General features: G+C 28.8%; 1 protein-coding gene across 1 annotated transcript in view; it reads right to left on the reverse strand.

Annotated features, from left to right (window-relative positions):
• Positions 1-22,655, reverse strand: part of LOC117176296 (importin-4-like) — a 40,987-nt gene that overhangs the window by 14,897 nt on the left and 3,435 nt on the right. Inside the window, exons 3-8 of the mRNA XM_033366492.1 lie at positions 22,075-22,182; positions 21,843-21,995; positions 19,748-19,933; positions 13,863-14,157; positions 11,276-11,433; positions 9,100-9,697 (exon numbers count right to left, since the gene is read on the reverse strand). Of these exons, the coding sequence (XP_033222383.1) occupies positions 9,100-9,697; positions 11,276-11,433; positions 13,863-14,157; positions 19,748-19,933; positions 21,843-21,995; positions 22,075-22,182 (1,498 nt within the window). The remainder of the gene's footprint in view (positions 1-9,099; positions 9,698-11,275; positions 11,434-13,862; positions 14,158-19,747; positions 19,934-21,842; positions 21,996-22,074; positions 22,183-22,655) is intronic.

Here is a 22,655-nt window from a genome sequence, read left to right on the forward strand (position 1 = left end):
TATTATTATCATTATGATTGTTCTTATTCATTTCAAAATACTCAAAATTCTTCATTAGTATTTAAAAAAAAGAAACATTAATTATGACTGACTTAAATTCTCGACTATATTGTTTGTCATGTTATTCATGATCTTAAAAAAAGAGTTCTGATCCTTATTTCATGTTTTGATCATTATTACGAACTTTTAGAATAACTCTTTTTTCACTTGTATAAGAATGTCATGTTCAATTTTTATTACAGTTGTCTCAATCATATTATTAGTAAGTTGATATAACTATAATCGGCTTATTAAAATAACTAATTGGGTATTTACTTCAACCAATCAAATGATTTCTTTAACGGTAATAAGCGTTAAATAGAGAAAAATTAATATTTTTAGATTTCAGCGTAAACATGAAGATTATTCTATTTGAGTGCGTGAATTTTCCATGTGTACACCCAAAAAATGTCTGCTTAAATTAACCAGAATTCTGGTTAAATATGCCCTTACTATTTTTTCTGGTTAGAGTAACCAGAATTCTGGTAAAATTAACCAGAAATTCTGATTAATACAAGCAGAATTCTGATTACTTTAACCAAAAAAAATAGTAAGGGCATACTTAACCAGAATTCTGGTTGATTTTAACAGAAATTTTTTTGAGTGTATAAAATGTCATTATAAAAATAGGATATCTCCGAAACCGATGATAAGGACGATTAGTTTTATAGAATATTCCGGGTACAATCGTTGCAACTCCCTTATAAGATCTCGATACCTCTCGTTCTTTTCATTCTCCTTGGTTATGATGTTTTTGTCAGCTGGTGCCGAAAATTAGATAACGAACATGGTTCGCTTCTCAAAGTCAAGAAGAACCATGTCAGGCCTCGAATGAGCAACAGAAACAATTGTCGAGAATATAAAGTTCCAGTATATGCGGCACTTCCCATTCTCGAAAATTGACTCGATTTCCCTAGCATTTAGAGGAGCGATATTAAGGCTAATGCCGTAAGAGTGACAGAGATGGTAATAAAGCACTCTTACTGCCGCATTGTGCCTTTGAATGTAGGTCGTTCCCGCGTGAGTTGGACAACTAGACAGTATATTAGCTAAATGCTCGAGGTATGCATGGCACGCCCTGCAGCTATCATCAGGAATATCTTGGCTCAAAATGTGGCGACAATATGTTAAGATGGAAATGACACCGTCTTGGCATGCAAAAATGAAACCCTCCGTACCAGACTTCAATCCAGGCGATTTAAGAAAAGCAAACGTTAGCTCACAAGACATTGACTGATCCTTCACATTTCTGTGGAAGATACCATGTATCTTCTTATCGAGGAGCTGTTCACGAAAATTTTTCTCTTGTGCTTTCTTAATCCAAGCTTTCAGGAGTGAGTACTCGAGATAGATTTGATAGATAGATTTGATGGATTTTGCTCACCCCTTATACTGAAGTCAAGTCCGAGTGTTTCAGCAGCCTCCTCCGCTGCTTTGTACAGAAACGCTTCTTTGCACACTTCTTCGTGATTCCTGACCATTTTAAGAAGAGGGTCTCTTCCATTTGCAACTCTATGTGCTGTACCCAGAATAATCCTGTTTTGAAGACATTCAAGACTCAATATTCCGCGACGACCTTGACGGCGTGAGATGTACAGTCGCGGAACGGAAGACTTGAGATGCATGCTTTTGTTCATGTGCATAACCTTTCTTGTCCCGATATCAAGGGATCTGAGCTCGTTCTTCGTCCATGACAGTTCGGAAGACCAAATCTGTCTGATGTGACGTTTGTATCTGCTTCGGAGAGTATCCTTTATAGATGTCACATCCTGAATGCGGCTCTGTGGCACGCCCAGGTATGTCTAAGTCTCTCCAGCGCAAAGGTGTCGTATAGCGCTTCTATCAACGAGCTCAGGATCTTCAGGGATGCCATTAAGTTTTCCTCGCTTCAAATAAACCTTGGCGCATTTGTCTAACGCAAATTCCATTCCAATTTCCTTAGTATATCGTTCGACAATCCCTAGAGCTAGATATAGTTGCTCTTTGTTCAATTGCCCGAACAATCCTATCATTTAGGATAGCTGTGAATATCTTATAAAGTGTGTTCAAACAAGTTATTGGCCCGTAATTCTTCGGGTCAGCTAAGTTGCCTATTTTCGGCAGGAGTATTGTGCGCCCTTCCACCAACCACTCCGGAATCGGCTCTTCCGACTTCAAATATGAGGAGAAAATACGGGCCAAATGCTGATGGGTTGAAGAAAACTTCTTCCACCAGAAGGTTTTGATACAATCTGGTCCCGGTTCGGATTAGTTCTTCATCCCTCTTAATACTTTTTTCACCTCCTCGGTAGTGATGGGTGGGCATTCTTTACCAGGTGTTATGAGGGCAACACATATCTCCTTGAAGCTATTTATATTTTCTGAGTCTTCCTCCAGTCTATGCCGCACTTTGTAGACTTCTATCTAAACTACTTCAACCTCCTCTGGTTTGGGCGGGTGGTCGACAGTAACTGGAAGGTCTTTGAAGAGTCGAGATGGGTCAGAGAGAAACTGTTGATTTTCTCTGACCCACCTCGCCATCCGCTCTAGACTTCTCTTAGCGTCAGATAGTATCCGTATTCTCTCAACAATATGCTGCCTGATGGTCAGCAGCTTTGACTTGTTAAGTGTGTGATAACGGGTCCGGAGTTCGCGCGCGAACTTTCGAACCTTGGCGGGAAAATTCCTGCCAGACGTGATGTAGTCAATCACACACTGAATTCGGGACGCGTACTGTCTTGCCCAGCCTATCTTTATGGCAAGTTGATGCATTCGTCCTTTGGTCTTATGATCAACCGTTGGTTTTGTTTTACGGTTCGCATCGGCCAAAGCTCTCGCTGCATTTTACACACAATAATTGACAGCCTAGAGGTCGAATTCTCCTGAAAAATGTCCACGAAGCTCCTCATCCATTTCAGACAGATTTTTAGGCTTGAGAGAAACCTTGGTGTTCATGTTTCTCCGGGTCGTAAAGCATCGCTCTTTCTATATTGGATGCCTGCCCGCGGTTGGTCTTAGTGTCGCCTTTCTTTCTCTGTTGCCGGCTTGTTCTAGCTGTGGTAGAGTAGGCGTTCCACTTACATAGCCCCTTTTTCGGAGTAGTTCGGCATGGTTACGCAGACATTGCTGCGAAAAGTGCGATAGCTCCGGGTGTTTCTCGCACCACAGAGCATGCAGCCGTGCCATGTAACCCCGTTCAGGGGCCACACTCGCATCGTAGCACTCTAGCAAGTCAGGATTCAGTCGCTCCGTCCACCCAAAGGTCGCGAGATCCCGCCGATCCATCGCATTGAATCCATTTTCATTGGCTCCCCCGGTTCTAGAGTGGTCAGTATATATATACACACACACACACACCCACACAGTTTAGCGATTTTATTATAAATAATATTGTTCTCTTCAGTTTCTAGGAATTCAATTAATATTACAAGATATTCTTAAATATTTTAGGATGATCGATTGATTAAATAATTAAATAATACTAAAAACATAATTAATCCATTTTTGAATTTGTCTTCAAGGTTTATGAATTTCAATAATTATTCAAACCAATTTGTGTTTTATCTACTTACACTTAAAATTTAATGCATATTTAGGTAAATATAATGTTGGTGATATATTAAATTCAACTTAAACGTTTAAAATAACTGAATTTTGAAGTAAAAAAATATGAGTTTTAAGAAACAGAGTAGTAAAATTTTAAGTTAAAAAATTAATTTTCCACAAAAAAATTCATTTCAAAAACAAATTTATTTTCACTTTTAACCAAGTAGTGTAATTTCCAACCGAAAAGAAGAGTTTTCAACTAATGTGAGAAATATTAAAGTTGAGTACTTCAATTTTCAAACAAAAAGATGAATTTTTAAACAAAATTTTCAACAAAATAGTTGAATTTTTAACCGAAAAGAAGATTTTTAATCTAATATGATAAATATTTAGGTGGAATACTTAAATCTTCAACCAAAACGACGTTTTTTTAACAAAATACATTAATTTTTAAAAAATTGTTGAAGTTTCAATTAAAAAAGGGCAGTTTTTCAACAAAATAGTTCAATTTTCGGTTAAAAAATAATTTTATTTAAATATAAATATGACATCTTAAAAATACTGAATGTTCAACTGGAATAGTTGAATTTTTAATAAAACAGACGAATTTTCAACCGAGAAGATGAATTTCTACCAAAAAGACCAATTTTCACGAAAATATATGAATTTTCAATAAAAAAATAAATAAATTGTCCACCAACAATTAAATATTTATTTTTTAGTTAAGAAATTAATATTTATGCAAAGAAACGAATTTTCAAATAAAATTATGAGTCTTTAACTAGAATCATTGAATTTTCAATAAAAAGAGTAATTTTCAACCGAGAAGATCAATTTATACCAAAATATTCGAATACTTAACTAAAAAAGACCATTTTTCAACCAAAAACTGAATAGTTCTTTTTCAGTAAAAAAATTTTTTGAAAAGCAAACAAATATTCACCAAAATAGTTCAAGTTGCAACTAGAATAGTGAAATTTCCAGTAAAAAAGTTAATTTTCAGCCAAAGAAAAACGAATTTTTAACCAAAAAGCTCATTTTTCAACCAAAGAAATGAATTTTCAATTAAAATGATGAATCTTTAACCAAATTAATTAATGTTTAAGAAAAGATTAATTTTTAAACAAGTAATTAAATCTTGATTCCAAAAAACTGAATTCTGAACAAAATATAGTAGGTAATATTAAAAAAAAAAATTATATTTGTAATAGAAAACAATGAAATTCAACCAAAAAGAACAATTTTCAACAAAATACATAAACTTTAAGCTTAAATCAATCAATTTTCAAATCTTCCAAGATTTGTTTTCAACATTTCTAGAAAGCTTTAGAATTTGTCCTTAAAAATTAACTTTTCAAAATATCTTTAAAACATTCTCAAAAATATCTTGAAAAACTTACGCCTACTTAACATTTTTTAAAAATATTTTAAATTATTTTTCATTAATTTTGCTAAACTTCCAAATCTTCTAAATAACATATAAAATAATAATTATAATATCTTTTAAGTTTTATTTTAATTCTGCAGAATTAGACAAGTTTTCTTAAAATCTTCCGCATTCTTTTTGGAAAATTTTGGAAATCCTGTGAAAATCTTAAAAATACTCTCTTAAAATTATTTTTTTTTTAAGTAAGAACGATTCATGGTGGAATTTTTAATGACATAAAAAATTACAGATCATTTCCTGGTTACGCGAACATTTTGCACTGTCAATGAAATTAAAAAATTTAAACTCTAAAGTTCAAAATTTTTCCACTTCAAGTAATAAAAACTGAGCTGCAAATCATTTAAAGAAATTTTAAAATAGAAATATTTACAATTGAACGATTGCATTTTTGTTATAAAATGAACATTTTCTAAGTTAAAATTTTAATTATTTTTATTTTAAATTGTTTAAAAATCCTTAAAAAGCTTCAAAATTCGATTTAAAAATCTTGAAACATCTACATTTTGTTTTATATTTATTCAAAGTTTAAATTATATTTGAAATATTTTCAGAACTTGTAAATATCTTTTAAAATTATTCGAATTCTTCTTATATGAATTTTTAAATCCTATAAAATAAAAAATATTTCCTTAAAATCTTAAAGATACATTTTTTAAATTTTGGAAGTCTTTTTAATATTCTCTTCAACTTAATTTTTCAAAATAAAAAGTATTTTTCAATTTTCCTGCGAATCGTAAGAAAATGTTTTTGATTCCTTTGAAGCCTTTTATAATTCTTAAAAAGCTTGTAAATCTTATGTTCGAAATCTCCAAAAATCTATATTTTGTTTTAATTTAGGCCGTGGGCTATTTGCACCGAAATTACGTTTTGAATATTTTGATTTATAATTCCTGATTTTACATGAACAACAAAATATTTATAAATCATAAAAATGTATTATATTTCTTAATGTAAAAAAATAAACTTTCCAATTTTGCACTAAAACAATATTTTAAATTTAATAAAAGCCTTTAATTGCGAATATATCATTTTAAATTTAAAGTAATTTCTAAGTTTAATTTGGGCGTTTACATTCGCTTCGCTACTAAGACTTCCCAAATGAAACAGTTTAATTGTTCGATAAAATCTAGGAATTCTTCAATTTTGATCTGATTCCGAATTGTCTGATAAAATCAATTATTATTCACTTTTTAATCATTAATGTATAGTTCAATGATAAAAATCATTCCAATGTATGTTTTTTTTGATTAACTAAAAAAGTTTTTTTAAATCTAAATATCTTGTTTTCAAACGCTACTGATTTTTAAGATTTTACATATTTAAAACTGCATTTTATAATTCTTTAAATGAAAAATGTACGCCTGAAAATTAAAATCCAAAGTGAAAAATTTATAAGTAAAATATCTTCGAATTACGTATTGTAAACTGAATTATATCATAATTAAAAAAGATAAAAATTCAACTGATTATTAAAAAAAAACTATTAAAATCAAAGTGGAACCGACTTTTTTTCTATAAATTTATAAAATTTCCGGTCAAAAAATAAATTCACTGTCAATTCCCAGTTTTACCAGCTCTTATAAAATTTCCTGTCATTTCGCGTATTCCTGGTCCAGCACACAGTGGGGAAAAATTACTTTTTTGGTTAAAAACAACGTACAGCCCACAAATGTTGACCGATTTGGACAAAAAAAGCTGATCAGATTTCTAAGAGAGTTGCAGGGACTGATTTTTTAATTAGGATTTCAATTTATTTATAAATAAACAAATGACAAAAAAGGGTAATTTTTTCTATTTGACGTTCCTGGTGCTACGTGCACGATTTTTCAAGTTATATTACAAGAAATTTGAATGGAAAAAATATTACATTTTCAAAAATGTTCTCTTAAGATTATAATTGTTTATATTATAAACAAAATTAATGAAAAAAATGCAGCAATCAGGCATTTTTCGACAGAAACATTCGTTTTCTTCGATGTCATTTTTTTAAAATTAGGAACTTTATGATAATTTTAGCAAAATTCATAATTTCTTGATTAATCTTATGATTTTTTCTAACAAGTTTAATAATCAAATGCCTTATTCGGGCATTTGTCGACAGAAAAATTCGGGTTTTTCAATGACAGTCGTTTCAGTTTGGAACTTCATACCAATTTCAGCAACATTCATAAAGTTAATAAATTGTATGATTTCTTTAAATAAATTTAATGAAATAATGCATCATTCAGGCATTTTTCTACGAAAATATTAGTTTTTTTTCTATTTCAATTTTTTAAATTAGGAAGTTCATGATAACTTCAGTTAAATTCATCAGTTTTTGATCAATTTTATGATTTTTTAAAACAAATTTAATAACAAAAATGCATTAATCGGGCATTTTTAAACAGAGAAATTAGTTTTTTTTTATATGCCAACTTTTTAAATTAGGAAGTTCATGATAACTTCCGAAGATTTCATAATTTTTTGACCAATTTTATGTTTTTTTTTAAACAAATTTAATAAACAAATACATTATTAGGGCATCTGTCGACGGAAAAATTCTTATTCGATGTCAAACTTTTAATTGGGGTCTTCATAATAAATTCAACAACATGGATGATGAGTCAAGAAATTTTATGATTTTTTAAAACAAATTTAACAAACAAATGCATTATTCGGGCATCTGAGAACAAGAAAAATTACTTTTTTTCTTAGTCAGTCTTTTTAATTGGAAACAACAAAGAAAAAAAGATTTTTTTCGTCGACAGATGCCCCAATAATGCATTTGTTTATTAAATTTGTCTTAAAAAATCATAAAATTGATAAAAAAATTATTAATTTCTCTGAAATTATCATGAACTTCCTAATTAAAAAATTTGGCATTGAAAAGAACGAATTTTTCTGTAAACAAATGCCTGATTAATGCATTTGTTTAAAAAAATCATAAAATTGATCAAAAAAGAAGGAATTTTGATGAAGTGATCATAAACTTCCTGATTTAAAAAATTGACATAGAAAAAAAACGAATTTTTCGGTAGACAAATGCCGGAATAATGCATTTGTTTATAAAATTTTCTTAAAAATAAGACTAATAAAGAAATTATAAATTTTGTTAAAATGATCATAAAGTTCCTAATTACAATAAAAATGACATTGAAAAAACACGAATTCTTCTGTCGAAAAATGCCTGATTACTGTATTTGTTTATTAAATTTTTTTATAGTATAAATAATTATAATCTGAAGAGAATTTTGTTTTGTTTTTTGTCTAATATTAGAATATCGTTGACTAATGTTACTCTGTGAAACTTTGGCGATTTCAATTTTTTTTTTTTTCTCCAAATCGGCCAATATTTGTGGGCTGTACGTTATTTTGAAACAAAAAGGTCATTTTTTTTCCACTGTGCAGCGGTCGCTCTGGACATTTTTAACTTCCCCAAAAATCTTAAGAAAATCCTTTTTTCTCTTGAAAACTTTCTAAATTCAAATTTTCCCGGTTTATTGGGGACGGGTGGTCTACCATTTCGCCACCTGGTGCCGAAAACTGGCACTAGAAAGAGTAGGTACAATTTTAAAGATGTATTTTAATTTTTGAATCAAAGCGTTTTTACGACTGTCTTTTAAACTATAAAACAATACGGAAAATAGACGATTGTAATTTAAATACCACTTCTAACCTAACTTTTCGATCAGATTTTTCAATAACAACAATTTTATGCATAAATTAATAAAAATTTACCTTGAGTTCATTTTCTCTTTAAAATATATCCATTTACGTTTATTGTCTTTTGAAAATCACACAAAATAGTAAGATAGTTTGTTTTTATTTATTCGAAAAATATTTCTGTCAAGAATGTGTTTCTTCACTGTATAATATGTAAATTCCATCTAAAAACCCTTTGTTTCCGATAAATACTTATTTTTATTATCCACGAAATACTTTTAAATTCAACAAAAAAAATTGTCAAAACACTTTTATGCTAAAATTAAGATGCATCTTTAAAATCGTACCTATTTTTTCTAGTTCAGATTTTTGTCACCAGGTGGCGTATCGCAGTTTCACCATTCCCAATAGACATCCTGCTTCTTTAGAAAAATGTTTATAATTACCGACTGCTTGAATTTGTAGGCACATTGTCTCCTCCGATTGCTTTTCAGTCAAATAAGGATTGAGTATCGCCAGAATTCTTTCCAAGTAAGGAACCATGTTATCTTTACTAGCATTGGCTGCTGCGCCAATTGCGCTCAGAGAAAGTTCTCTGACATGCACTGGCGACTCAGGAGCCAAAGTTTCGAACAACCTGTCCATCAGAGTCGGAAGATACGGCAACAGACTTTCGTTCAAATTTTCACAAAACATCTCCAGAGCGTAAAACATTCGATCGACCGATGGTGGTTCTTTCTTCTCCTGCTTGATGAAAGTGCAAACCTGCCCGAGGTACTCGAATAAAATGGGCAACAGCTCTGAGGAATAGCGACTTATGTCAGGCTGAAGATGTTCCGAAAACTGTCCCAGAGCAAAAAGAGCAGCATTTCGAACTACCGGAGTTGGATCTGTGATTCCTCGGCAAATGCAGCGAACGAAAGTTTCGAGGTAGGATGATCGAATGTATTCAGAACAGCCTTCTGCTAGAACTGCCATTGCCAAATAAGCTGCCTTTTTACCGTAGATATCTGCACCCTCCAAACCCGGCTCCACGTGTCTTAACTGCAACAAAATTCAAGCTTTAAGAAAAATTCCAGACTGTTCTCTGATTTGTTTTAAAACGTTTATAATAATAATCATTATTAAAATTTTTAAGGATTAAATATTTTTAAACTCCAAACTAAAATATAGAATTTAAACGATTGTAAAAGTTTTGTTAATACAAATAGTAAAATTTTCAATAAAAGAGTTGAGTTTATAGTTAAAAAATAGAATGGTTAAGAAAATATTTAAATTTTAAAACCGAAAAGATGATTTTTTATTATTTTTAAATTTACTTTTAACCAAGAAAGGTGATTTTACAACCGAATAGTTAAATCTTCAAGCAAAAGAAACAAGTTTTTTAAAAAATTTTGAATTTTCAATCTATAAAAAGAATAATCTTAAACCAAACTATACAAGTTTAAAACAAAAACAAATAAGCTTCAAACAAAAATTGTTGGGTTTAAAATACTTGCATTTTAAAGCCAAAAAGACAAACCTTTTACAGGCAGTTAAATTGTCAACCAAAAAAGACGACCTTTCTACAAGAAAAAACTAATTTTAATCCAAAAGGGTGAATTTTCTATAAAAAATATGGATGTTCAACAAAACAGCTCAGCTTTCAACATACAAATATGAATTTTCAAACAAATGATCGAATTATCAAACAAAAAAGATTAAACTTAAACAAACAAAAAGTTGCAATTTTAACCAAATAGTTGAGTTTTCCCGCCAAAAAGACGAATCTCATAGAAAACAGTTGGATTTTTCAACAAAATAATTAAATTTTTACCCAGGCAGTAAAATCTTTAACAAAATAGTTAAAAGTTGAAAACAAAAATATATTATTAGACTTTTCAAATAAAAGAATTACCTTTCAGTCAAAAAAGATTACTTTTTCAAAGTATAGTTGGATTTTCAAATAAAAATTTAATACTGAACTTTTATACCAAAAAAATAATTTTCAATCCAAGAGGACCAATTATCAAACAATAAAGATTGAACTTCAACCAAAGGCATTTGGAAACTAATAAATGAATTTTCAACCAAAAAGGTTGAATTATCAGTAAAAAAAGATTAGTTTTCTACCAAAATAAAAATTTTCGTTCCAAAGGCATTAATTTTATATCCAAAAAGACGAATGTTAACAAAACACTTACATTTTCGATAAAAAAAAGACTTTTATAACAAATTATGAATTTTCAATCCAACAAGACCAATTTTTTATCAGTTATCACTATTATTTTTTTGTTTCAGAATTCATCTATTATTGTCGAAAAATTATAAAAATATCCTTATTAATTAAACAGTATTAACTTTTAACAAAAAATAGTTGCATTTCTTTAAATATGCGCAAGGGGGCAACTGATATAATTTTAAAATATAAATTGGCTGTTCCATAAGAAAAGGATAGGCTAGCATTTTTGCGATCCAGGATATAACATGTAGATTTTCGATAGGAAATCATACATCAATCATTCATAGTGCAAAAGTAATATCAAATCTGAAAAATTCCACAGATTCCCAGCAGATGGCCACCTTGAAATTAAACATAAAATAGGCACCAAATTGTATAAAAATAAAAATAATTTTTCGTACCAAGTGTGGAACCAATTTATCAGGAGGTAAGTGAAGAGCGAGTAAATCTAAAGTTTGGGTTGCGCATGTCATTGGGGTTTTGTCTTCATTCTCTCCATTGAAGTAAACTTCCTCGTTTTCGTCATCAGGTCGTGACGACATGAGGGCAAATAGAGTATCTGTAATTTAAATTTTTTCGAATTTTGCAGAAGCATCTCAACACCATAATAAAGTTTTAGTTTTCCATAATTTTTAACAGGTTTTTACAGAAAATGATGAATTTCTACACGAAATAGAGAATATTTAAATTTTGCAAAAATTAGTCTTATGTTTTTTATAATATATATTTTGGCAATTGCAAATTTCTACTTTTTCATAACTTTTAACATTGTTTTTGTAAAAATTAGGAATTTCTACAAATTTTAATGAATATTTCATTACATATGCAGTCATGATTAGTAAACAATTTCCCAAGAGTTTTTATATTTTCTAAATTTTGAAATTTCTCGAACACGGTGAGACATACGTGAAAATTAACTAAATTTTTACGAGATTTTTGAATTCATAGAGATTAGGGTAATCCATTTTTTTATAGTGAAAACAAAATAATTTTCGGAAACAAAGTCGCCGAATATCCTGAATGGTCTCTCTTAAAATAATAGGCGTGAAAAGAAAATGTAATCAGAAAATATTAAAGGGTCGCGCAACGACTTTAAAGAAATAATTCACATAAAATAGAACTAAATTTTTTTTTAAAAGTACAAGAATAATCTCGTGTGTAACATGGTAATTATAGCATTTTTATGAATAAAAAAGCTTTAATCAAGCAAAAAAAATCGCAGTAATTTCCCTCTTTTTTCCCCAGTACACAAATATTTTCACGGATTTTCAATTTAGAAAAATCGAATTTTTTCTCTTGAATCAATCAAAACTAAACTGCAAAATAATTCACACGTATGAAATAGAAGCTTTTTTACATTTTTCAATTGACCAATTTAAAATGAAGTGTCATTAAACTGCAAAATTTGAAACTTATATAAATTTATTGAACAGTCCCAAAATTTCTGGTAAAAAAAAGAAATCTACTCTATCATTTTCAATGCTCTAAATTGAAGAAAGATTTTAAATTTCTCAAATGCTCAACATAATATATGTGATTTGAATCAATTTTAAGTTAGAAACATTAAAAATTGAACTATCTAAAAAAACATTAAACTGAAACCTTTTTAAATTACAAGTTAAATTATTTTAAGTTTAGGTTTCTTCAAAGCAAAAATAAATGTTTAATTATTCTTTATACATTAAAATTATACATTTTTACCTAAAAATTAAAACATTATTAAATGGAACAATTGAAATTGTAACTTTTAAAGTCTAAGTTTAGTACTTTGAAATTTTAAGGATTCATGACTTACTATTTCAAACAATTCAGTTTTAAATTGTTTAGTTTTAAATATTTAATCTATAATTACTCATTTAACATGAAATCAAATATTGTTAAATATTTAAAAAAAGTTTCTGTCTTTGTTAAATACATAATTTCAAATTTAATGGTATAAAAATGGCATATTTTAAACTGAAACAAAGTCTGAATTAAAGCATTAATTGTGAATCTTTTAATTCGACATTATTTTAACATTCAGAATTGCTTTCAAATTGGAACATTTGAATTTTTTAAGTTAAAATGTCAAATCGTAATTGTTTTTAAAACCTAGAAACTGCATTTTAAAATTCTTTACATTGAAAATATACGCTTAAATAGGAAGGTCTGGAATGAAAAATATTACAAAATATTTTTTTTTTTTGAAAGCGTCACTGTAATATTATAAATTGAATGATTTCATAATTTTTAAGAAAAAAGTTAAAATTGAACTTATTTCAAGTTGCATCATGTGATATGGAATTTTTGATATTTCAAGTGATTAGATATAATATATCTAATCACTTGAAATATCTTGAAATACCCTAAAAATGGTTAAAATTCACTGTCAAAAAATAAATTGACTGTAATTTCCCGGGTTTAGAAAATTCCAGGGACCATCGGCCAGTTGCTATTGAAATAATCATATTTCAGTTTATGAAATACTATTTCATCAATTTTAAAGGCTAACAAAAAATTGACTTGTGCATCTTCCAGATATTAACCGATTTAAATTTTTTGTGTTTATTTTTTTTGTCCAAAAAGGAACAAGTTAGGCCATTGTGTGTACTAAAATTCCAAAATCATTTCTTTTGTAACATCCTAATAAATATTTTTGTAGAAATTCTTAAGAATGTTCATAGAAAGTCATAAAAGTTTTCGTACCAATTCATAAAAATTATTTCCACCAGAGAATTTAAGGGCTTTTCAATAATTGAATTATAAACAATTGTCACTAATAGTATGATAAATCTTTTTAAAAATCTGGAATTATAGTAATATTATTTTTATTAGTAAAAAGATTAATTAGAAAATCAGTTCGCACATTTAAAATTCGCCTCAAGGTTCTCTAATAATGATTGAGACGTTGAAGTAGGTGCAAATAAAAAAATTCAGTAATTTTTTTTAATTCCATGCCAACCCTAACACCAAAATATTTTTGATATTATGCAATTGTTTCCCTCTTACCTATAATAGGTTCTACCATTTTGCTTTTAACTATCGCCTTCTTCTTAGTTCTCGCAAGACAACCGACGACACTAATAGCTTTAACTCTCAAATCATCACCTAGGGCTTTGTTGTTGGCGATGGTAAGGCACATGCTGATGAGAGTTTTTAAATGAGGCGACACAACAGTAACAGCATTCTCACAAAGCTCCTCCAACAATTCGAAACTTTCGGCGGCTTTTTCTTCGTGCAATTGGGACAAGGCAGCAACTGTGTTCATCACTCGTGGCATCATTTCGTGATAAGCATTCACCATCTGTATATTAAAAAAAAGTATCTTCATAAATCGGGGTCGCTACAAAATCCCAATTTCAAAATTTTCTGAGCAATGTCTCATTTTCCCTGTTCGATATAATTTTTTTTTCAGGTCAAAAACAACCTTACACCTAGGAGATCTATAATTATACAGCAAAAAAAGTTTTTTTTTCTAATTATATTTTAGATTTTTAGTGACGCAAATTAACTAAGATGATTTGGGGAGAAGGGGTTTGGAAAAATCGTAGGGTTTTATAAGAGGGTGAATGCATGAATTTTTAAACAAGAAGATTAATTTTTCAATTCAAAAAGATAAGCTTTTAACTAAAATGGAATACTTACATTTTCAGCTAAATGAATGATTTAAAAAACAAGATTTTTTAAACAAAAAAATAAATCTTCAACCAAAAATATTATAATTTTCAGTGCAAACTGAGGTTCAACCAAAAAATACGAATTTTCCACAAACTAGATGAATCCTCAGTAAATAAGATTAATTTTCAAACTAAAATGAGGAATTTTCAACAAAAGAGTTAAGTTTCAACCAAGAAAGATTTTTTAATGAAAAATGATAAAAACGTCACATACTAAATATTGAATTTTCAAGACAAAAATACGAATTCTATACAAATTTTAAACCAAAAACAAAAATGTTAATTTGCAAAAGAATAATATAAATTTGTAAGCAAAAATGGAATAGTAACATTTTCAGTTGAAAAAATTAATTTATAACGAATCAACCAACAAAAATGTCAACGAACTAGTTAAATTTTCAATGCATGCAGAAATCAATTTGTAACTGAAATGATGAATCTCTAAAGAAACAAAAAATCATTTTCAACCAAATAGTCGAATTTTAAACCAATGAGACGAATTTTCAACTAAATAGTTTAACCCACAACCAAAACAGATTAATTTGAAATCATACCCCTATATTTTTAGAAAAAGAAATCTGCAATTCCTAGGGTAACAGTTATGTTTTTATAATAAAAAGACGAATTTTCGATAAAAAGACTCAAGTTTTCAACAAAGAAAGATTTTTCAGTGAACATAGGAGAAAATTTGTATGCCAAAATAAACAATTTCCTACAAAACAGTTGAATTAAAAAAAAGAAATAGGATTTCCAAAAAAATAAAATAATAATAATGATTTTCAACCAAATAGTGTAATTTTTAACCAAAAGACGAACTTTCAACGAAGTAGTTGAATCCTCAACCAAAACATATTCATTTTCCATCAAACCGGTGCTTTTTTAGACAAAAAAAGATGAAATTCCTACGATAAGAGCCAATTTTTTAAATAAAAAGACGCTTTTTCAAACAAAAGAGTTCAATTTTCAAAAAAGAAAGATTCTACAGTTAACATAGGAACAAATTTATTTTAAAAAGTTGAATTTTCATACCAAAATGACCAATTTTCTACAAAACAGTTGAATTAAAAAAAAAGAAATAGGATTTTCAAACATATAAAATAATAATTTTCAACTAAATAGTAGAATTTTAAACCAAAAGACTAATTTTCAACAAAGAAGTTGAATCTTCAACCAAAACAGATTAATTTTCAATCAAACCGGTGCTTTTTTAGATAAAAAGGATGAAATTCCTACGATAAGAGAAAATTTTTTAAATCAAAAGACGCATAGGAAAAAATTTAATTTAAAAAACTGAATTTTCACACCAAAATGAAAAGTTTGCTACGAAACGGTTGAACTTTTGAACAAAAAAAATTAGTTTTCAACCAAATAGTTGAATTTAAAAATAAATAGTCGAATTTTAATCCAAAAAGCACAAAGTTTCAACAAAACAGTTGAGTTTTCAACGAAAAGAAATGATTTCTTAACAAAATTGTTGGAGTTTTTACGAAACAATAACATTTTTAACCACCAGATTAGTTTTCAAAAAAAAAAAAAAAAAAAAATACGAAATAAAAACATTAGAAAATTTTATGTTTGTAAGACTTACTTGTTACTAAAACATTTTCTTTTCTAACTAAAAATATGTTTATAAAATCTTAGTACAATTTGTTGAGAGGACGGGCGAAGATCTGAGCGAATATTACGGTATTTTACATGGTGTTAGCGGGGAGTGAAAATATCGGAAAAGAGCCATACGTAATGTTTGTATTATCATTTAAATTCAACTTTAGTTTATCGAAAATTGCCTCACTCTTTCAGGTTTCTCTAAGATTGCAGAAATCTCTCAAAAGTCGAGGAAATAAATATTACTTCGGTCATCCGTTCATTTTAGAGATATTCCAGGCATCTGGTAGTTTTGCTCCACAATAAATCCAACCAGCAATGTTTTTAATGAGAAAGTTCCGTTTTGGGGTCCTTTTTGACATATCAAAAATGCTAAAACAGATCAGTTGCCAAACCCGGTTTTCTTTTTTAAAACAGTTCCAAAAGTTACTTTTGCGTGGACGGATAATTCCCATTACATTTTATAGCAAAATGCACAGCAGAAAAAAGACACAAAATAAAATTCTGAACAAATTTTGTTTAAAAAAAAATCCGCTAAACTTCTATTGGTTCTGAGTTATGATACTTTGAAAAGTCCCCATTTTTTTTTATTTTCAGCGAAAAATTACTAAGTTTCCAAAAACACTGTGAACCTTTGCATCTAATTACTGCACGGAAATGTGTTCCACGGTTGAGTGAAACTAGATTCAATTTCCAGTAATTACAAAAAAAGAACAATAACCTACCTGCTATAGGTCATGAGTTATGACCCCTCAAAGTGGGCGATTTTAGCCTGTTTTACGAGCAAAAAAGTGGACTTCAGTTTTTTCCAAATAAATCCTGCCAAGTTCAGTTCACGTTATTTGTGCTAGAGGATGAAATAGAGTCTAGAAAAATCTTCGTATATCTAAAAAAAGTCTTCTACACCTATTATTTTGAAAATTGTAAGGTTTCAAAAATTTCATTTTTTTTGCATTTATGACTAAAGTTGAAGAAGTTGTGTTTTTGCAAAATATCTCATTTCTCGCGAACCCCACCACAAAGTTCCTAGAGAGTAAATGAAAGTAGAGCCAATTTGGCGTAAGATGGAAAAAAAGTGCCCTAGCCCAAATAGGTCACGAGATATGACCTTGAAAATTGCACTCTTCATGCATAGAGGCACCTGAGTGTACCGTAAAGTAGAACTACGGTCATATTTCGGATTTTTTGTCACAAATAAGTATTTATGATTCGTTTATCATGTATAATACGTTTTTCTTACATTAATAAATAAATAATTATTTATAACAAAATCTTTCTATCACTACTTATGTTTACTTTTTGGCCATTTTTCAGCATTTTGGTGACAAAAAAGTCACCGTAATTGATTCAAAATGTGTAATATGTTTTTTTATCCATAAGCAAATATTTTTATTCACAATTGTTTATAACAAAATATTGCTATAACCACTGTTGAGTACTTTTTGACTACTTTTGTGGCAAAAAAGTACTTATCATTGATTAGAAATATGATATATATTTTTTATTGATAAACAAATACTTTTTTTAATAATAAGAACATACTTTTTAAATAATTATTTATTATAAAATCTTTTTATTATCATTTTTTAATACTTTTGTAGCACGAAAGCTTTATAATTAACTAAAAATGTGATATATACTTTTTATAAAAAAAAAAATAGTTTTTTGTAATTGTTTGTAACAATACCTGCTAATGAATACATTTTTTTCATTCAATCCCGTATTTACCTCTAAGGCCCTTGTAATTCTCAGTGATTTTTGTAAATTGTACATAATTTGCAGTCACCATTTTTTGGCATTTAAAATACTTATTCTTAATGCGAAAAAATGGTCACAGCTTATTATGTACAATTTACGGAAATCACTGGGAATCACAAGTGTTGTGGAGGTAAGCATAAAATTGAATGTACAGAAAGTATTTAATTGAAAAAATTATTATAAACAATTATTAAAAAAAAAAAAAACAATTTGTTTATCGATATAAAATATATATCACAATTTATATCAATGATTAGTACTTTTTTGCCACAAAAGTAGTCAAAAAGTACTCAACAGTGGTTATAGCAATATTTTGTTATAAACAATTATTAATTAAAATATTTGCTTATGGAAAAAAAACATATTACACATTTTTAATCATTTACGATGACTTTTTTACTAAAAAGTAATCATAAGTAGTGATAGCAAGCTTTTCTTTTTCAACAATTATTTTTTCGTCAATTTAAAAAGAGGTATTATACATGATAAATGAATCATTAACACTTATTTGTGACAAAAAATCCGAAATATGACCGTAGTTCTACTTTACGGTACTCTCAGGTGCGTCTATGCATGAAGAGTGCAATTTTCAAGGTCATATCTCGTGAACTATTTGGGCTAGGACACTTTTTTTCCATCTTACGCCAAATTGGCTCTACTTTCATTTACTCTCTAGGAACTTTGTGGTGGGGTTCGCAAGAAATGAGGTATTTTGCAAAAACACAACTTCTTCAACTTTAGTCATAAGTGCAAAAAAAAAAATGAAATTTTTGAAACCTTACAATTTCCAAAATAATAGGTGTAGAAGACTTTTTTTTAGATATACGCAGATTTTTCTAGACTCTATTTCATCCTCTAGCACAAATAACGTGAACTGAACTTGGCAAGATTTATTTGGAAAAAACTAAAGTCCACTATTTTGCCCTTAAAAACTGGCTAAAATGGCCCAATTTGAGGGGTCATAACTCATGACCTATAGCAGTTAGGTTATTGTTTTTTTTTTTTTTAATTACTGGAAATTGAATCTAGTTTCACTCAACCGTGGAACACATTTCCGTGCAGTAATTAGATGCAAAGCTACACAGTGTTTTTGGAAACTTAGTAATTTTTCGCTGAAAATAAAAAAAATGGGGACTTTTCAAAGTATCATAACTCGGAACCAATTTTTTTTCTTTTTTCTGTCGGACATTTTGCTCTAAAATGCAATGGGAATTATGCATCCACGCAAAAGTAACTTTTGGAACTGTTTAAAAAGAAAACCGGATTTGGAAACTGATCTGTTCTAGCATTTTTGATATGTCAAAATGGATCCCAAAACGAAACTTTCTCATTAAAAACATTGCTGGTTGGATTTATTGTGGAATTCCACACTTTTTTCCGCCGTAAAGCCTTGACTAAAATTGCAGTTTTATTATTAAGAATTTAATAAGTGTCCATATATTAAATGTCGACGTTTCGACACCGTTTTGTGTCTTTCTCAAGGCTGTATATATAAAAAAGTTTTTTCTTTATTTTACCATTAAAAACCAAAATTTGTTTCAACTGAAGTATAAAATATAATATATAGACACTTTTATTAAATTCTTAATAATAAAATTGCAATTACTGAAATGAAAGGATGACCGAAGTCATATTTATTTTCTCGACTATGAGAAATGTCTATATTCTACATAATGTTCGAAGAAAGTTGGATCTTTACACAAGAAATTTGGGACTTCTTCAGCAAGTTCTCTAACTTTTCGTGACTTTCATGTATTTCGTGATCTGTAACGACCTTAATATAAAGTGTAGAAACTTAAAAAAACACCAATTATAATTTAATTGATAACATAAAATATAGAATAAAACACTTACAGGCTGATTGCCGGAGACGAAAGGTACGAAATTAAGCATCGTTTTCAAAACATAGTAGGCAACAGGACTCGCAAGATCTTGAACACTATGCAGAGTTTGGTTCAGCACAACCATTATCGATTCGGAAGTAGGCAAATATGCATCGTAGGCTATCTCGGTAATTATTGAGAGGGTGTACAAGCCCAACTGAAAAAAAGAAAATTACAAATGTTAAAATACTCTACTTTTATAAAGAAAAACGTCCTTCATTCAATACAGGGAGGCCGTTTTAATCAAAGAAAAAAATTCCCGGTCATTTCACGGGTTTCTCTCGGTTCGCAAACATTTTTCACGGTCAATGAAATTTAAAAAATCGAACTCTATTCTAAACATTTTTCCATTTGAAGCAATAAACAAAACATTTAACTTACACGTATGAAATGGAAGGTACTAACACTTTTCAATTGAAAATTTTTTAATGCAATGCAGATTAACTGCAAAATTTAGAACTTTTATCAATTATAGAGTTCAAAGATTCAGATTAAATTCCAAAAATATAAATCCACGTTAACATTTTCAATACTTTAAATTAAAGAATCAAGCAATTAACTTTTAAAATGTTGAAAATTATATATTTTTAAATGATTTTAAGCTAGACAAATGAACAAATTAAAAAAATAGTGCAAGCATCCTTTAAAAATATAAAAAATATATTTTAAAACATTGAAAAATCTATAAATGGTTTTATATTTTTCCAAATTTAAAATCATTGTTGAAATTCTTTCGAAACGTTTAGATGTATTTTTAAATATATTGCATTTTTCCTACAACTTTTATAAAATCCTGCAAATTAGAAAAATCCTTAAAATTTGAATTTATAAATAACAATAGGAACACTTATTATTTGCAAAAAAATTAGAGTAATCTTAAGAGATATTTAAGTTTTAAAGATATAAAAATTAAATTTAGAACTTGAAATAATTGCAAATCTTTCACACGAAGTTTGTGACCCGAAAAAATTGGGCTATTCGTACCGAAATTTTGGTGCAAATGACCACAGCCGAATTTAAAACAAAATGCAGATTTTTGCATTTTTCAACCAAAAAAATTAGAAACTTTTTATGAATTGCGAAAGGCTTAAAAAGAATAAAAACATTTTCTTAAGATTCCTAGGAAAATTGAAAAATCCAATGATGAATACAGAACCTAGAAGATTTTAAGGATTTTTTTTTAATTTGCAGGATTTTCCAAAAGTGGTAGGAAAAATTCAATTAATTTAAAAATGTATTTAGAAGCTCTAAACAAAAATGTTAACACACTTCTTTTCAATTACTTAGTCATTTCAAGTTTTAAATTAATTTTGAATCTTTTCAAAACGATGAAATATCTCTTGAAATCACTCAAATTTTGTTTACAAATAATAAGTGTTCAATTGCTATTTGTACTTCAAAATGTAACCATTTCACTTAAAAATTAAACTTCTTTTAAACAGAACGATTCAAATTGTAACGTTAAAAGTTGAAAAGCTCTTCGAAATTCTACAGATTCAAAGCTTTCTATGTGAAACAATTCAGTTTCAAATTGTTTACTTTTACATTTATTTGTGTTCAATTTACTCGTTTTAAATGAACAGTGAAATTTGTAATGGCTAGGAAAACTAATAAAAATAATATATTAATAAATTTATTTATTCAGTTTAATATAAAAAATAATATAAAGGAAGACCTAAAACTTTGAATTAAAAATATTTTATTGATGAATCGTTAAAATTATTATTTAAAAAGAAAATTATCGGAATAAATTATATTATATTAATCTCAAATCGTATTCAGACTTTCGAATTCAAAAAGTTACAATCTGGAGATTCTCAAATTTTGAACGGATTTAGAATCATTTTGTCAAATCAATTATTGTTCAGTTTGTTATACTTTAATTATTTACAAAACTGCTGAAATCAAACTTGGAAAAAATTTTCTTCTGAAAATTCGTAAAATTCTCGAGCAAGGAATAAATTCACTGCCATTTCCCGGTTTTTCCCGGTCTCAAAAAATTCCCGGCCATTTTCCGGTCCAGCGACCACCCTACAATTAGTAAATATTAGTTTTAAGAGTTCTACCTCTTTCTCAATCATATTGTCGCTCGTAATTAACTGCTGCACAAATTGAAGAGCTTCTGGCCATTCATTTTTGGGCAATTCATGCTTAATGATCACTCCGATTAATTGAGCTATAGCGTTTTTCACTGACTTCTCGGGCTCGTTAACGAGACTCTGTAATAAAAGAAGTCGTAAATGGAGATAATTAATTCGGAGACGTGAACATTTTTTCAAATGATTAAAGTTCTTTCACCTGCAGGATAACTGCCTTGAATTCGACGCGAATTTGCTCTTGTAAAGCCAACCAGTTCTTCCATTTGCCGTAACGTTTTCTGAGAAGAACTGCTGCATATTGTCTCATCTGAAAATAAATGTTCAACGTTATCAGGGCGTCTATCGATATTTCGTTTTCATTTGTACTTGTCAAATTCCCGAATTGGAATTAATATTTTTCCCGGTTCTCTTCCGTGATATATTTGTGTCTCAATTTCCCACGTCATTATTAATTTAAAAAGTACTAAGAAATACTAAAAGTAGACAAATTTCATATTCTTTTATCAGGGCGGGTATGATTTCACCAAGAGGACAGATTTAAGATAAGTTTTTCAAAAAATAGATTGAAATGAAAAAGTAAAACAGCATGTATATCCGAAAATGGAGACACTTATTAGTTCTAAATCCAAATTTAAGACAAGGGAAGATGAACATTTAAAACTGATTACAACTTATTTGTTCTAAGTTCAGATCTTGGCAAAATCAAAGGAAAAATTAGTACAGTTCTTTGAAAACTTCGATTAAAATCCATGGAAATTTACCTAAAATTAAGTGCAAGAA

This window comes from Belonocnema kinseyi, chromosome 7, assembly GCF_010883055.1.
Source record: "Belonocnema kinseyi isolate 2016_QV_RU_SX_M_011 chromosome 7, B_treatae_v1, whole genome shotgun sequence".
Lineage (NCBI taxonomy): Eukaryota > Metazoa > Arthropoda > Insecta > Hymenoptera > Cynipidae > Belonocnema > Belonocnema kinseyi.